Genomic DNA, 19,115 nt, shown 5'->3' with positions numbered 1-19,115 from the left:
GAGCTATGGCAAGTGAGCTGGTCCCTCACATCTTCTGCTACAGTCTTGCTCCCTTTCCTGCTTTTAAAACACTATTTATTAACTTTTCAGCTACATTTTTCCTTTGAGAATTTGATGAAGACACTCTCCCTAGACAAACACACAACAGAAAATACTGCATGAAGTTCAAAGATTCCTGAAGGGCTGCCTGAAACATGGACTCGGTTAGGTTTAGTTCCTTCCGAGCTGGCCCGTCAACCTTCAAAGGAAATAAAGGATCGTGCATTCTCTTTGGAATATTGTCCTCTCTCCTCATCTCATTCAAGCTTCATGAGTAATCTAACCATTGTTATAGAAAAGGAGTAAGAAATGCCCATTGTGTTATGTGTTTGTAAATGCATAAAAACCCTAGAATGACATAAAAAACCTGATTAACAAGTCGGAGGACTGGGCCGGAGAGACTGAACATTTTTCATTGAATATGTACGAATACATACGAATTACCTAATAAAATAATAATAAATTAAAAACTTTAAACTTTTAAAAGGCTACATCTTGCCTCTAACTTCTCATTTCCAAGAAACTCTCTGGCATTCTAAATGCCTTCTGGTCCTTCCATCCTTCAAAGCTGGTACGTAAAGGTCGCCAGATGCTGTCTAATTTGGAAATGCAATGAATACTACACATTCTTTATCTTCCTTGATCTCTCCATGACATTAAACAATAATCATCTTTCCTAGGCTTTTATAACTCCATGTTCTCTTGATTCCCCTATCTTTCTGAAAGTCCCTTTTTATTCTCCATCAGACTAATTTATCCATTTATTCCTTGCCTACAGGGTGACAATACTTTTCTTCCGTTTGCCCCTATTTTGGGTGATTTCAATACATTATGGCATGCCACTACGACCAGAATCTTCAAAGTGTGACCTGGGAGGCCACAAGAGCCTTTCAGAAGTCCAAGAAACAAAACTATTTTAACTCAATCTTCCTCACACCACTTCTAAACTTGCTATTCTCCCCCTACTCCCTATCTACCTATGCCCCAAATGACTCAAGCCAGAATTGTAGCAAGCATCGACAATTCCTCCTATACATTCATCAGGTACTTAGATTACTAATTCTATTGAGAGTCTCATACCTTGCCCTACCTCCTGCTGCAGCATTAATTCAAGCCATCATTACTTCTCTAGATTTCAACAGCCTAAACTGCTTTCTCTACAGCCAATTTCACCTTTTCCTAATCCATTCTCTATACCGCACCAATTCTATAAGCAATACCCAAACTGATTCCCCTATCAGCTCACTTGTTTCTCAGACTGCACAGATATTGTTCTCATATTAACTCTCTGAAAGAATTTATTTTTATTATTTTGTTGAAGATAATTAAAACAAGCACCTGCTAGATCATTTGGTTGAGTACCTAAGACAGTTATACAGAATCCAAGGCTGTGTTTATAATCGCAATAGCCTATTACCATAAACCAAGGTTAACTCATGAGAAATGAATGACAGACTTATTTAATCCCACTCAAGAGAATATGATGCTCTTTATTTCCAAATGTATCAAATTTGTGTGAATAAAAAAATTGTGATCAAAGAACTGAGTCTTTCCAAGGTATTAGAAGCACTGACAAGCCGAGGTAAAAAGTAACTTGTTGCATACCATATTCATATTGTGCACAATTTGTAGAATACATCACATGTCACATTAATGTTAGGGAACTTCAATTTTATTAGTTTTGTAGCTTTAACTGATGAACATTTCAGTGTTGTTAAGAGCTAGAAACACAAAGAATTCAGTTTGTTTACACATCTGAAACATTAAAAGGAATTTCTAGCAACAAAACCTAGCTACTTAAGTTCCTTAAACATATCTGACACTGAGAATCACTATACTCTTCTTTATCTAATCCTAGAGTGTTCTCTAACTAAATTTTTAAAGAAACTAACCTGCTTCTTAAAATGTTGAGAATCAGATCTCTGACACCTTGAAATAGAGCCTCTTTGAAAGACCCAAACCTGCATAAATGCTTAAATGGTGTTTGGCTTTCAAAGCAAAGGTTTTCTTGTCCTACTTACATGAGTCATAACTCTAGAACCACGCTGTCCAATATGGTAACCACTTGAAATAGGTGGCTATTTAAACTTTAAACTAAAAATTCGGTTATTCGGTCACACCAGCCACATTTCAGGTATTCAACAGGCATATGTGGCTGGTAGCTACGATGTTTCTCTAATCATAGAAACTACTATGGGAGAGTGTGGCTCTAAAACTTCTCCCTTTCACTGAGCTCTGAGATAGCCACTCGTGACTTCCAATATCAACTCGATATTGATGATTTCCTAATCTTTCTCTTGCCTTCTTCCATTAACCTAATGGAATATCTTAAGGAATCTACTTGACATGTCAACTCTACTTAATCAACTGGAGAGATGGACGAACTGACTGGAAATATAATTATGGCAGTGGCAAGAAAATTAATAAGGAACAGTAAAATCAAGAATGGAAGATTTTCAGAGTAAGGTTAAGACTGAGACTGAGACAAGCCAGAATAGGTACTTCAAAAACCTTAGTAAATATTAATCAAAAGATAATTCCCACTCCACTGTCCCCAGCCATCCTAAACTAATTAAAAGCCACTTTGCAAAGATCTGCAGAAGATATCTTTCCAACTATACCTGAATGTATTACTCACCTAGTAAACACACCTTTGATATGAAAGATATAGTAAGATCACAGTTTATAATCAGTCAGTATAAACTGCAGTTTAGCCTGTTTCAAAGTTTATTTTGTTAACTACATTTCTAAGTCTTTGAAGTTTTCTTAAGAAACTCAAAACAACATAATTAATAATGCATTTCAGCTAGGTTTACAACCTCATAGGAAAATACTACCTTAGATTCTTGTTCATTAGTTTAAATCTCTCAGATTTTTCTGTTCTGTATTATTAAAGAGACATAATACAGTTATTATTAGTTACTCACAAATACATTTTCTACTTTATAGAGATATTTAATGTTGGTGCACTCTAAAAGAAAACTTATTTTAAAAAATACAAAACTCTATTTTCTGACTACTTAACTAAAATAAAAACAGATGCAAAAATAACACCATGCCCCCCCCAATTCAGATAGAAAGCTTCAGAAAACAATAATGAAAGGTTTTTTCCAAAATAATGTATAGTATATTAATTTATTCAATAAACATTTATGACCACTATAAACTTCTGGAATGAAGTAGATGGATATTTAATCAAATAAACATGAAGCAAACATTTATTATGTACCTACCGTGTGCTAGGCTTTGGATGATATATACAAAAAAAAAAAGACATGGTCTCTGCCCTCTTGGAGCTTACAGTCTACTTAAGTTGACAAACAACCACAAATACAATGGCAAAGCACCAAGGAGGCATTGTGAAGAAGGGACTGGTTCTGCCTGGAGAACGCAGGGCAGGCTTCACAGAGATGGAGACAATGGAGCTGGGCCTTGGATGAGAAGGAGTTCACCAGATGGAGGGGAAGGGGGGAAGCGCATTCCAAGCAGAGGAAACAGCACATGAGCAAGCAGACTCTTGAAAGCACATGCCATGGTGCAGGATGACGAGCGAGCAGTCCAGCGCAGCTAGAGCGTAAAGGTGCACACAAACTAAAGAGACGAATTAGTTTTTGGTTTTTAGTGAATCATAACTATCAGGGAGAATATCTTCATATTACACTTAGTGTAGCTTAACTGTGATTCTGGTCACAATAAGATAGTCTGAAAGCATTCCATTCATTTCATAAATATTTGAGGCCCTTCGACAGATACCCAGCACTGTGGTTAGAGTTTTAAAAACATAGTTTTAGGAAAATAAATCTTAATTTTTTCTGTTCATTTAAGAAGCAGAATAAACCTAGAAAAAAAGTTTTCTTAAGCTGAAATCACATAGTTTTGCCTATACACATTCGAGGTCCTCACTTTTGCTAACTTGAGCTCCCTCTACTCCTGTCACTCTCTCACATCCTTCTGAACACCTTTATGACTATCGACCCAAAGGAACACCGTAATTAAAGCATTACAGAGGCAATGTCAGCCTTCCCTTTCCATTCTGCCTCTCCAAACAAGGTACCTGCCAACGTCCCTATGGAAATCAATGCAAAGTAACCAATGCAACATATGAGGAAACAATGTATTCTAACGTCTGTAACAATTTTTGAAATCAAACTATTGTAAACAAACTAGGAAACTGAATTCTGAATAAAGAGATAGGAAGCAGAGACCCCATACCCTCCAGGAAAAGTAAAAAGATGATGAGGAAAACATCTTGGATCAGAAAGCTTCCTCCACTGGCCACAAGGCAACAGTGTTCACCAAGATGGCTGAGTGCTCAGGAAGGTGCAACGGAGAAAGGAAAGGAACTAACGTGGGGCAAATACTTGGCTAAATGTTTTCATATAAATTCCTGTTTATTCCTCACACTGCTAAGGAAAAGATGTTATTAGCTTAATTTTATAAATGAGAAATCTGAGGCCATCGGAGGTTAAGACAATTGCCCATGACTGGGTGAGCTAATAACTGGCAGAGCCAGGGCATCAAACCATACCTGCGGGAATCCGAAGCCCCTCCCATCTACTACACTGCCTCAGTGCTCCTGAAACAAATGCTCACCCTCAAGGGGCATGCAGGGCTGTATCCGTCAGAGCCGCAGAAAGAAAAGCCCTTACATTTCCCTTGACCATTTCACACAATCAGATTGAGAACAATAGTGGTGCCAACACACATACAGATATGTCTCTGAATTTCAGAGGAAGAAAATTTGGGGGGAAAAAAAGATTATATAAGATGAGTTACTCCTGGAGGGGGGAAAAAAGCTTTCTTTGTAAAGATATTGGGTGCTATAATATGATTAATTTAGCATTATAATTCAAATGCTATTTGTTTAAATTCCTGTACAATATATACCATCAACTAAGCAGCTCAATAATGGAAAAATCCCAATCACAGTACTTGGATAAGGATATTACTCTTAAAAGTCATTATCTTCAACATCATCAAAAGTCAAAATAAAAACTGCCCTTTCTCAAATCCTAATCCAGAAAATTAATAGGTAAGTATACACTTTGTGGTAAGAACATTCATTAAAATTTTGCCTCTTTTTGGCTAACAGAAACTATTTTAAAGAGGAAAAAAAAGGAGACAATTAACATCAACAAATAAATCTTTTGTAAATAGTCCCAATGGACCTAAAGTGTGATGTACGTTGGCCTAGAGAGATATTGAAATGTTGTTTTCAACCATGTGCAATTTACTTACGCTCTCCCTCTATAAGTACTGCCAACTACAAGAAAATTAATCAGATATGTAAGTCAAGTGCTTATCAGGGGGAGAAAAGGAAAAAAGGAAACTAAGACATTCAGACCACTAAAATTCCAATGACATATTTAAAATGTAAGATACTTGTGGAGCAGTTTTTGAAACAGCTTACATACACTGTAAGTAAATTAACCAACCTTATTCTGATTGAGAGGATCATTCCGCAGTCTCTGTTTGTTCTTCTGTAATTTACTAGGCATCATCTTTCCAGTTCTGAAGTCAAAACTGCTGAGGTCAACAGTATTTCCCAGGTACCTTGCCAACTGAGGTTTGCTTCTGAACTTTTTACCACTTGGACTAGAAGAAAGATAATGTTAATTGTACAAAAGACAGTAATATTTACCCTAGACCTTACATACCCTAGACTCTTCATGCCTTCCTTCCTGGTCCCAAATGTTATATCACAATTTTACATGTTTATTTTTTCAAAGAAACGTTAATGTTTAAAGGAACTTTGTAACTTCACTAAAAAGAGATAATGTGTCATCGAATGTAACAGTCCACTAGGTACATCCCTGGAGCACATAGCAGATGTTATTACAGATTATTCCACTGGCCAGCAGTCATTCATTCAGCAACCACTGACAGAATATCAACACAAGCCACATGCACAGCATAACATGCATACTGCAAATGTCTTCAATCTTATAAACTTTTTTTCCTAACTGACTTCTGAAATGCTGTTTTTTCTGTAAGTATTACATGTGTACAATGTCAGCAGTAATCAGTAAACAAATTCTTCTGAAGTCAACACCCTTGTTACACACATGCAAAATCCATACATCTTTGGCTACCAACTTGAACTTATAACATTTACAATAGAAAAATAACCTTGAATTTTGACAATAGTTAAATGCTCCCTTATGTAACCACTAAAAGGAGAAAATTAAGGCAAACATTCGTAAATGTGTTTACATGATGCTGACATGAGTTCTGTTAGCCAAACTCCTACCTTAGAGAAGTATATCAAGGATAATTTACTTCCTGTAAGAAATATTGCCAAAGCTGGAAAATTACAAAAGTGCCAGAATTATACAGAAGGGTAACTTGGTCTTTCATAAAACTTTTTTTTCCTGTGTGGCACTGATCTGTAAGAAAATTTTTATGGAAGAATGCCCCAAAGTCTTATCTAAATTTTCTGAGCCAAATGTGCTAGAATAAACTGTTAAAGTCAGCGAGATATACAACCAGAAGAGAATTGTGCGAATTCCAGAATATCTCTCAAAGAAGCCACCATGTTAGATTTAGAACTTAACCTTGCCCCAACTGACTGCAATAAAAGCAAAATAACTCAAGAAGACAAAAGAAAAGGCTGGAAAACTTTAAGCAATAAAATATTCCCCTGGAACAGCAAAACTTCTCTTTGGGTCAAGTCCAAACCAACACACCCCTCTTTGTCAGAAACTCTGGTATTCTGCCACCACCAACTTCAAGACAACCGAAGATCTTATCAACACTCTTTATCCATAATCACATGACATAAGTATTCCTGAAACACAATTCAAAGTACAGAATTCAGCCTACAGATGAAGATAACCAGTACCAGAACATGACAGATTAGAACAAAGTAGACAACGAGAACACAGCAGAGGAAAGAACATAAGGTTATGTATAAACAAACTCTAATTCTCATTCTAACCCAGATTTCCAAATATGCTCAGTATCATAAAATAAAATAGCATGTCATCCTCAAAACTGTTGTCCAAAACGAATCATCTCTGCCTACCACAAACTTCTACCCTCAAACCTGACCTTGTATTGCCTTCTGCTGCAGCACCACTGTCCACCTAGCATCTACTTCTCAAATTAGAAGGCCCCACCACAATGCTTCAAGGGCCCCATGCCCCAGCTGCACATCCAGTACCAAGTTCTAAATGTTCGGACTCCTCAATGCTGACAAAACAGCTTCACTTCCTTAGCAACACATCAAAAATCTTCTATGTGTTCCAATATTTTTTCCTAGACTTTTTCCCACTAGCCTTGGTACCCTGCATTCCAAACTCAAAGTCTCTAAATATGCCATGTACCTCTAACCTCCAGCCATGTCTTTCTGAAGGATGAGCACTAGCAATCCTGCCTGTCATAAGACTTAATCCTCCAAGCCCAGCTAAAATGTCACCTCTTCCATGAAGGTGTCTGTGATTCTCCAATCCTAGTTCGAAATAATTCTACTACCCTGAAATTCTACTTCATCACAATTCCTATATAATCTCTTGATGAGTCAAACAACCAAAAATTACAATAACACTTTTTAAAACCCTCAAACACGATTTATATGTTATCACTGAATGAAGTAACTTTCTGAAAGCAAAAAACTTTCATTGGTTGAATAGTAAAGAATATGTTTTCATTTGCAGATACAACAGAATGTAAAGTCTATGCTTACTGAAAAGTTATGTTGCGTGGAATTTCAAAAATTGAACTAGAAAATATTTTCATGATTAATCTATTATGCTATATAAGACATGAAATCTTACTGGAAGACCCAAATTTATTTGAAAAATTGGCAAAGATTTCTCTATTATATAATTATAGTTAATTTTAATTAACTAAAATCGCCATATGGTCTTTATAATTACATATTCCAGTTACTAGTAAAAAAGATTCTGACAAACTATTTGGTATACCTCAAAAGTAAAAAAAAAAAAAAAAAACTCTCCACAAAATAAAATGACAATTTTCAATCAGCTATCTCTCTAATACGACCTCATTAGTGCAATAAAAATCTGAGTTCCAGAGCGGACTTTGTTTTGACAAACTAATGTTCCAAAAGATGAAAATATCAAGGTAGCAACTTTTACCGAAAAGATAAGCACTATTATTAGGAAACAGCTTAGAGACAATTAGTTTCATTTTTGAAAGAATCAACTGACTTATTTCACAAATCAACCCTGCAATAGTTCCTTACGTATCAGATGAAATACCAGTTATCTACCGCAGCTGAAAACATACTGGAGCCTCACTGTAACATTCCTCTAAAGAACAAAACTCACTAGAGATCAACTGGTTTTAGATACCCCTCCCCCAAATTAAAGAAATCTAAATACTTAAGAACCCAATTAAAAGGCCATACTCATGAAAACTGATGGCACAATTTATTAACTACATTAGCAATTCAGTATGGCTTAAAGTAGTTCCAATGTTTAGTGATTTTAAAAATTAAATAGGAAGCGTTTACTCTAAGAAAGGCCTGGCATACTCTACTGATAAACTAAATTAGAAATGAAGGAAGATGGTAGAAATCAAGTTTTAACTATTAGCATATTAAAAGAAAGTTGGAATATCAACTAGTGGCCACTCAGATCTTATTCATACCAAATCACTGCCTTCTGTCATGAAGATAATGTAATTCTATGAAGCACCTACACCGGATAGCTACAGGTACTGGGCGTACACACTGCTGCCTTCAGAACAGTGGTACAAGACACTTTCTTCACTGTAAATGCTATAGCTTGTGCTTGGTGCTTTAAGGAAAGTCAACCTGGCTGCCCCATTGGATTTTAAGACCAGAGACCTTCTTCTGCAGGAGATGAATGCAAGCACACAGTAGGATAAGGCCCAAGGAAATGGTTAAGCAGAAAATCTGCCCATCGCATAGAGGCCATCCGCACAGTGGCAAAATAATGCTAGAAGTGGCTGAGGAAGTAAATGCTAGATGATGAACAAAAAGATGGTATGTCATTTAAGCTCTGGTCTTACCCAGAGTGACAAAATTATCATCTGTCTGCACTCTAAAGATGGCTGCTGTAGATCCCAGTCTCAGACATACCAGGACTTAATGTGATTAAAAGTATCAAATTGTAACTTAAGTAAAATTTTTTTTTAACTTCAATAGACTAGTAAAGGATATTAGTCATTTTCAGTTTTCTCTGCTCGGAGTGACTACTCTAACCCCAGTAATGAAATACTAAAATTTCACTTTCAACCACAAAAAAATTTCCTACCAACTGCTCCCCAGACATGCCAGTCCTGAACCAACTTGTGATCTCACCTTTAACTTCTACCAAGTACCCTAAAGAAAGTAATAATTAAATGAAAAATCAAAAACATGAGTTATTTTTTTCCAGTTCATTAAGAACATTTCATCACCTGAACTATGTCTTTGCTTACTTTCATTTTGATTAAACTGTTTAAAGAACTTCTTAAACCTATCTCTTCATAGGTTTGTAACTATAGATTATCAGAAAGAAATTTTATTTGGCATCTGGCTTTCCAATCTAAAAGAATTTAATTGAGATACCAGAAATACCTAAATTACAGTCACCTTAATTTAACGGTATTCACATTTTGTCACTCTATAAAGTTGTCTGCAATCATTACCTGAGCTAGATAACTGTAACATGTCCTGCCAGTCTATGACACACAAATCAACTCTTCTGAAGTCCTGTTGTTTGCTTCTGACACTGCACTCTGAAAACACTCCTAATAGAGAACATTTTTCATGTTACTTGAGTAACATGGATAATCATGATATTTAGTCAAACCATTATGAGAAGACCAGAAGTCTGTGCAAACACAAGTATATCTTCAAACCAGTTTGTAATAGGATGAACTGTGGAGGTGGCAGTAATCAGAGCAGAGTAAGACGAACTGGCCTATGAGTGGCCAGTAGCATGGTGGATGGCAGATGGTTAGCATGCTCAGGGGTGTACCACTCTCCAACAATATCAGGAAGTACTTTGTGGGGAATAATAAAAATCTCCACAGTGAAAATTCTATAAGCTACAGCACTGGAAAAAACTGAGAATAAAGAAATAGCAACTTTTATTTTTTTTTCTACTCTCATTAAATGTTAGAGCTTACCTGTTATTTATAAGAGTAAGCATTAGAAGAATGACTTCTCTAACTTTAAATAACAATTCTCTCCAGAAATCAAAATTTAGCTGAGACTAAAATTAAATTTACCGTCAATCCAGGACTTAGGTACTGTGATATTGCTTACATATTTCATATATATTATATGGTCTTCATCCTCTCCTGGCTCACAGCTCCCAAACCCTTTGGAATTTCCTAAGTGATGAGCAACAATGGTGTCCCTTGTTATGTTAATAAGGTGACTTCTGAACCCCACTCAAGGGTAGTGGCTGGTTGCCAACAGGAGCCAACAGTGTGCTCAGAGACCAGGGACTTTCAGTCCCACCCCCTGATTTCTGGGAGGGGAGAGGGGCTTGAGGGTGAATCGACTGCCCATGACCAATGACCTAGCCAATCATGACTATGTAATGAGCATAAAAATCCAAAAAGACAGATCCTCAGCCCTTTTTGGAGAATTCTCACGTTAGAAAACCAGAACACTTCCACGTGCGCCCAGCTCCAGGAGGACAGAAGCTCCGTTCGGGACCTCACCCTACGTATCCTCTTCATCAGGCTGATTTGTATCCTTTAATATTCTTTGTTAATAAATCAGTGATCTAGTGAGTAAATGAATTTTTCTGAGTTCTGTGAGCCATTCCAGCAAATTAATAGACCTCAAGGAGGGGAATGTGGGAACCTCTGATTTATAGTAAGTCAGAAGTACCCATAACAACCTGGAGTTGCAAAAGACATCGAGTCTTGAAGGGAGTTGCTGGAACATCCAATTTGCAGCCAATAGGTCAGAAGCACAGGTAACAACTTGGGCTTGTGACTAGCATCTGACTGGCACCTGAAGTGGAGGGCAGTCTTGTGGGACGGAGCACTTAACAGATGGAATCTGATTCTATCTCCAGTATACGATGTCAGAATTGAGTTGAATTCTTGGACACCTTGTCAATGTCTGAGATTTGCTTGTTGGTAGGGGGAAGCTGCCAAACACACCGTGGAATCAAGTCTGGAAACCCTTCTCAGGTACAAAACATACAATCAGAAAACTGCCAAATCAATTAATTCAAGGAATACATACCACTGCTTCAAAACTACATGACATACACACAGAAAACTCCATCTAAAAGTCAGCTCTCCATGACCCCTTCTTTAGCTCTTTTCCTCCCACTCTTAAATGTAGACCTTTCTTAAAATGAACCATCCTCAGCTTTCCTCTACAGTTTGTTCTTGGTATTTTATCTACTTTTATCTTACTTGTATTTCCCATCTCTCATCAGTTACTAAATCTAGTTCCTTCATAACTACCTTTGAATCCATCCATCCTTCTTTTCCATTTCCATTGTCACTGCCTGAATCATTTTTATGACCTTAGGTGAAAATCACCATGATAGGCTGATTTTCTAAATGCTAGTCTCTTTGCATTCTAAATTATCCAGATTGTTCTTCCAAGAACAGTTTAAAAGCTTTCAATGGACTTTAACTCATTAGCAAAAGGGAGCAGAATATTTTAACCCTGCATTTGAGATCTTTTTTTCCATCTAGCCTTCTCTTAACCTTTCAACCCTCCTTTCCACTCCTCTTACCCAGTGACCTTTGCTCCAGCCATACTGGTTTATTCACTCTATTTTGAACAGGCTGACTGGTTTCACTCTTCAGCCCTCTGCAAAGAATGTATTTTACCCCGTCCATAATGCATGCCCTCAACTTCAAACCCGAAAAGACCAGAAATACTAATCCACCTTGTACCTCTTTCATAAAGACCTAACGGAACAAAGTAATAGGAATATTTCCTTCTTCTGAACCATACAGTAATTACTGTATCAAGAAATAATAATGAACTGCCTGTTGGCATCTCTTATATTCTAGTTTTGAAATACTAAGTCTGGTATCATTATAAAACTTCCACGAGTTTAAATCTTATGTTCACCAATAACATACTGAAGTAGTTATTTATGAATGAAATGATATGTCAGATTTTCTTCAAAATAATGAAGACTGAGTCAGGGGTAGTGGATCAGGGTATGAATGAAATAAGATTGGCAATTGTGGAACTGCGTACTTGGTAGTTTGTTTTTTTATTCCATTTACTTTTGTAAATATGTTTGAAATTTTCTATAATATATGTTTAAAATATAAATATTGAAGTACGCAAGCTGAATTTTCTCCTGAAAATTGGCAAGTTCTTTTTAAAAATCTGAAGAGTTGAGGCAAGTAAATTTGAGCATTAAAGAATTTCTTTAAAAGTGAAGATGGGAGTAGAGAATTATTTTTAAAGTATTGATAGGAAAAAAATTTATTTACAATATGGCTAATAAAATGTGACAGCATTCCACCTTCTCCCTCAACTTAAATGTTTAGAAAATCATCACAAAGTTTTAAACAGTATAAAAGACCTTAAGTATACTTCAAATTGCACCAATCATCCTCATTTCATAAACTAGCATTTATGTAACAAAAATTACATACAGTGTTATCACTGGTAGCAAATTCTACTATCTTTATATCACAGCTAAAGAAAAAGTCAAGATGATTTACTAAAAAATAAAAAACGAATGTAGAATTCTACCTATCTCATCCCACTGCCTTAAGGCACTAACTTTCTGAAAAAGGTAAAAGTAAAAAAAATGGTTACTTTGGTTAAATTGGGAACTGGACACTGCTGTGGAAATGTGAAAAAGTAAACATGTCTGGGAATTATTTCAAAATATAATAGGAGAGAATATTGATTAAACAAGATTGGCCAGTTGTTAATTGTTAAAAGTGGTTGACAAGCACATGGAGGATTCATTACACTTTCCTATTTATCTTTTCCTTTGCATATATTTGAACTTCTCCATAATAAAAAACATATATATAGATAAATATACCCCAGAAAAATATATTTTTAAAAACTTTTTTTTAATAGAAGAGGCTATGGGCCTCCAGGACAGGCCTTTTCAAAGAGACGTATATGTCACTACATACATGTTAAAAGAATTTTAAGAACATTCGCCCTTGCTTTAATCTATGTATAAAAAGAACAAGGAAAAGAATACCAAGATACATTGTTCAAAAAATCTTTAAGAGGATGATGTTCTTCCTCACATTTATAAATCACTCACAATTGTTCCTGACAAATGCTAAGTGCTCAATTTTAGAACCTAATTGTAAATTACTAAATAGTAAAATTAAAATTACTTTTACTATTATTTACAGTCATATCAAGTTCCCAAATGAATCTGAATTTATATCATAAGACAAGGCAAAATCTTAAGATGCACAGATATTATTCAAATTTTAATCTACTCCATACTTTTTTATTTTCCGATCTTGGGGAAGTTTTAGTTTTTCAAAGTTCTGATGAAATTAAGTAAAACAACATTTCACAATGTGCCTAGTCACTTCTTAGTGGAAACGGCAAACAACAATTAAAAAAAAAAAAAAAGAGTTGCAAAGGGTATTAATATTCCTACAAAGCGGAAAATCCACAAAATAAGAACTGATGATTTATTTCTAATTCATCATGCAAGTCTGACAAGATCTCAAACACGGGATAAAAGGTCATGAATTTCAATTACTCCCTATAAATTCCAAAAAAAAAAAAAAGTATCACCTCCTTTGCAAATCATCTGTTTCTGTTCCATGAATTAAAACCAAATTATGACTATATCCCACAAATGAAATTTTTAAAGCAATTTGAAAATATCATCTATCAATTTCTGTTGGAGATTATTTTTAGAATGTGTATCAGTTCCTTCTGAGCTATGTATTTCCTCTACTGCAGGTATTGTGGGTGTTCTGGCAGGTGAGACTTTGCATGTCAGATTCTAAAAATCATATGTAGGACAGGTGGTAATGTCGTACCCTAACAAAAATTCCTCTAGCATATCACAAAAAGATGTGATAATACAGATGAGGGAGAATTATGAGGGCACAATTTCCACCACACCTATACCTCTTTTATTTACGGACTCAGGCTTCTATCAGGCAATATTAAGAAAAAAACTAAAAAGCAAGTCCAACTTTCATTTATGCAGCAGCGCTTAATAAATATTGCATTTCTTTCCTTTCTCCAACTAAAGAGATTTTTATTTAATTGGTCTGTAGTGCACATTTCTACTTTATCTCAACTCTGAAAGAAGCATATGAACTTTTTGCAGGAACCACATAAAATTATCTCAATAAGCTACATATTGCCTGCAAGTTGCAATTTGCTGTCTTCTAATTTAAGTGAAAGCTTTTAAAATGAAGACCTATTATAGCTTGCTTCTTAGGGAATGTGTTGCCTGTGTGAATATCTGAGAGCTAATAGGGTCAACCTAGGTTAAGACATATATGAAAAGGGGGGAGGAGAAAAACATTTCTGAACAAAATGATCACTTCTATTACCCAGAATAAAACTGCTTTAATTAATGTTAATTTACCACAATTTTTTCCATTTTTTCCCTCCAATATTACATAGAGCTAAAAGACCATCTTTTGGTACAAGGCTTCACAGCTGGATAGGATTTAAAATTTACCCTTTGTCAACTTCAAGATAAGTATAATAGTAAATAATTACATTATTTCAGTAGCATCCCAAACTCAGTAAAGAAGATTAGGCATGAGATGTTGCAATATTTGCGAATACACTAGGGATCTCTACTTGATACAGAGCAGGGTGATTAAGTGTTCTGAGGTTAAACCACCTGCATCAGGATTCTAACTCTGTACTTACCAGTACAATCTCGAGCCTATTACTTAACTTCCCTATCCTAACTCCTTATATGAAAAATGGACATAACTAAACATGTTTCATAGGGTCATAAAGATCTGAAAAAATAAAACAGATAAAGCATTTAGCAAAAGAATAATCACTGCCAAAATTATGACAGCTGTGACACAGAGTACTCACAAAATTAAGGCACACAGACTCTATACTGTATTATATAAGTCAATGAAATTCAAATGTTGATTTCTTACTATATGTCCTTTATCTACCATTTTCACTGTATCTCTAATTTTAAAAAAGAAAAAAGCTTTCTATCCTTCTATAATACCCTCAACATTAATGATAAAAATTAGAAACTTGAAAGTGTTTGGACTTTATAAACTATCTCAACCGATTCCATCCCAGCACACTATCGCACATAATATAAAACAACAGCTAAGAGATCATTTAAGACTTGTTTTACAAAATTTTAAGTGTTATATCAATTGGTAAACACTTATTTAACATCTGTGTGTTCAGCACTGTGCCTAGAGAAAGGAGACAAGTCCATGAGAAAGTCACAGATTCTATGAAAATGAACATGAGAGCAACACAGGGGACACCAGATTTAACTACGCAGAGATGACCAGAAAAAAAATATATTATGTGAAGGGCAGTTTATTGAAAGTCAGAGATTTTAATATTTAATAACTGTGACAGTGGATCTCTCACCTGGTTTATTCAGCTGGTTTTTTCCAACGAAGACTACATGAAAGAGTTTATTTTTTTAAGACAAAAAGGAAGGGGGAGGGAGGTGCTGGTTGAATCTTGACATCCTCAGTGACTCAGAACTCATGCCCTAAAAGTATCATAGCAGCCTTTTATCAAACGGGATGTTTTTTACTATACATTTTTTTAAAACCTATTTATATAAGTCCACCCCATACAACGTGAGTTATTTAATGAATTGTTTTCCTTAATTAGTCTTTAAACATATCTAAAGCTTTAAGAAATCTTTGTACGGATTTTAGCATTCTAGAATCGAATCCTTTATAATACTATGAGGTACAGGTACAATCGTACTCAGGTACAATCAAACAGAGAAACAAATCACAGCTTTGGAAAGTATAAGTGACATGCTTTGCTCAAGGCTGCACCACTGGAAAGTGCTGAACTAGAATATCAACTCCAGACCTCGTAACTCCTGTGCTCTACGGCCTTCCCTGTAGACTCTTGCTTTTATCATAACACTCATGACTTTAGAGAACTCAAGAATACTGTCTCTAAGTCCTCTTCTTTCCAGATTAAGTACTTGGCTCCCTATGATTATTTTAATTGTTCTCTGATTCCACGGTATCTTTTTTCAGAGAAATGATGAGGTGCAAATGCATCATAGCTGTCAAAAATGTTTACTATTCTGTTTCTAACATCCAACCAGATGATATTTTATGGCAGCAGCTGTAACAGTTTAGCATGACTTCCAGATTTAACCTAGTTATAACCTAAAGTGTAGAATCCAACAAGTTTAGACTTGATAAAAAAGGAGATAGCTACTAAAAGCTCCTATGCAGAAATAATATTTCAAAAGTATTGATCTGCAAGTGTAGGAAACCTAAAACTAGAAATGACAGGAGTCAAGTAAACCAGTTAGAAAATTATAGTTCAAATAATGAGTTCAAATATGATGGCAACGAACCTTTTCAGAAACTATACCAAAGAATCCAACACTTTATCGAACCACACTCTTTTTAAAAATAAACTCTGGATGATGATATATGAACTGCCACTATACTGTCAGTAGTCCTGACAGAAGGCATAATTACACTGCTGTTAATAACCGGCAACCAGAGGCATGCCTTCTATTAGAACTTGGCAGTCTCAGGAAACCACCAAAAAACTACTCTACCAAAATCTGAAGCTTTCTTGATGAGCTTTAGTCCAATTAATAAGATACACTCTACATTAACAGATTTCTTTAAATTAATCTCCCCAGGGGCAGGCTAATTCAGGAGTTAGTGTTATTAGAATCTGTGAACAACTGAATGCAGGTGTTCACATTACCAATAGGAGAGTAAACTCTTAACCCACCTATTAAGATATGTCGGTGTTTTGAGCTACTGGTTTTTAACGGGTCGGGTGTATATGGGGATGCTAATATGCAAAGCAGTGACACTGCAGATTGAAAAATAACATGTTCACCTTTACTGACTAGGTGACCTCCGCCATTCATTACCGAAAGGGGAAGTCAAAGTCAGAGTATCACAAGTAGTACATGCTACATGTGTCCTCCTGCCTCAGAAAGTAACTGCTCAGAAGGAAATTAAGAATGGGTATTACAATCCTACACGGTAACTAACACTTTGTAGGTAGTCAATAAAAAACAGACAACACTCCTTTAAGCCCTGAACTAAAAAGCACATGCGGCACAAATCTGTTCAATGTGTCCTTTCATTTTGGATAAAAAAGTAAAAAGCAAATCATGTTGTTTTCTCTCATAAAAAGACTTTAATTTCAGATAGTAATTACCACTATGCTGGTATGTGACTTGTCTTAAGATGAATTTGCTTGGAAAGTTTTTAAAATTGATTTAACAGTTTTTCTACCATACAATATGTATTGAGTTTGCATTAAAAAGTAAACATCAAAAATTTACAACACATTCAAAAAATATTAAGTGATCACAAATCAGAATACAGCAATCTGCCTTTTTGAAATAACTGTTCCATCTACTGCAAGGAAAACAACAAAAGATGCTTTGCAATAACCAAAAGTTAGTTTGAACAAATACGTCATCCCCAAACTAAACAAACCATATCCCAAGAGAAATACCACAGGGAGTGAAATTCAAAGTTTAAGATGCTCCGCTGAGACTAGCCTCCTATTCCTCAAGGAGTTCAATCCCAGATACAGGATATTCTTGTCAAATATAATTGGCTACAAGACATCAAGACAGTTCCAAGAAAGTTATGCATACCACCTGCTTAGAAAGAAATAGAAGGAGCTGTTAATGAAAGAGTATGCAAAAAGGAACAATTGTGAATAGCGCTACATGAAACAAGTGAACTTGAGAGGAGTAACCATTTGTTCCACAACAACTTTCTTAGTATTACTCAAGTAAATTTAATATTTGATGATGGGGAAATATAAAACAAGATAATCATGTTTGTATGTTTAAAATAAGTTTTCTGTTTTATCATTTAAGATTTCAAGATAAGGAGTCTCATATCAAGTGACAACAGTTCTAATGAAACACCACTTTCATTTAATTTTTTTTACTTGAAGAGGTGAAATAAATGTACTGAAACTACTTATCCATATATTTGAGCAACCATCAGGAATATGTTCATATTTACATGCTCTACCAGTAGTGATCATTCTTGTGTGTATGTATGTTTATAAACATACATTTTTTAACCTTTAAATCTAAGAGTATTTGCAATTCATAAGCACTGTATTGTGTGTATACAGACGCACAAATATATATTTTCCTAGGGGTAATGTATTAACCTACTTGAAGTCAAAAGAATGGAAATCCTTCACAGCATTATTCCAATTGCTAAATGACTAACAACTGGCTCCAATACTCAAATATATTCCCTGAAAAATTATTTAGTCAACCTACAAACATGTCCTCCAAGCCACTGAATATAACATTTATATTTTTTTCTATGAGATGATTTACAAGAAAAGTTAATAAATTTGTTGATAAGAAAATTCCGCTAATATCAATAGCCACAGGCACTTTCCTGACATTACTAGGTCATCCAAACTAATGACATGGACAGCATAACCACAGGAGTGCAAGATCACATCAAGCTGAAAACCTTGAATCATTCAGATCAAGGTTTCTCAGCCTCAGCACTGGGGCCAGATAACTCTGTTGAGGGGGCTGTCCTGTGTATTATAAAATACTTAGCAGCATCTCTGGCCTCTATCCACTAGATGCCAGTAGCAGTCCCTTCCAAGGTGTAACAACCAAAAATATCTCTAGATATTGCCAAATGTCCCCTGGGAGACAAATTTTGGTCTGGGAGTCTAACGACTCACGACAATGTTTCAGTTTTCAAAGAGTGTAAGTTCTGCAACACCAAAAGAATTCTAAGAAACTTCAGGCATTCCAAGTGGCTACTTTATATGATACTTTCCTGGATCCCACAAAGTAACTGAAACCCTGTTACCGTAGATAGCTAATTTTTCCACATGTGCATGATTAAACACTCTTGTGATGATGAGTCTGGGACAGGCTGGGAAAGGAGCCAACAGTGACTGGGTTTTACAGTTTCGATGAATTACACCTTCTTTAACC

The 19,115-nt window shown here is 35.5% G+C and overlaps 1 protein-coding gene across 1 annotated transcript in view; it reads right to left on the bottom strand.

Moving 5' to 3' along the window:
* Positions 1 to 19,115, bottom strand: part of MBD2 (methyl-CpG binding domain protein 2) — a 59,770-nt gene that overhangs the window by 39,607 nt on the left and 1,048 nt on the right. The window contains exon 2 of the mRNA XM_039841328.1: positions 5,475 to 5,634. Within this exon, the coding sequence (XP_039697262.1) occupies positions 5,475 to 5,634 (160 nt within the window). The remainder of the gene's footprint in view (positions 1 to 5,474; positions 5,635 to 19,115) is intronic.

Source organism: Pteropus medius, unplaced genomic scaffold (assembly GCF_902729225.1).
Source record: "Pteropus medius unplaced genomic scaffold, Ma_sr-lr_union100, whole genome shotgun sequence".
Classification (NCBI taxonomy): domain Eukaryota; kingdom Metazoa; phylum Chordata; class Mammalia; order Chiroptera; family Pteropodidae; genus Pteropus; species Pteropus medius.
This window is presented reverse-complemented; position numbering and strand designations above follow the sequence as displayed.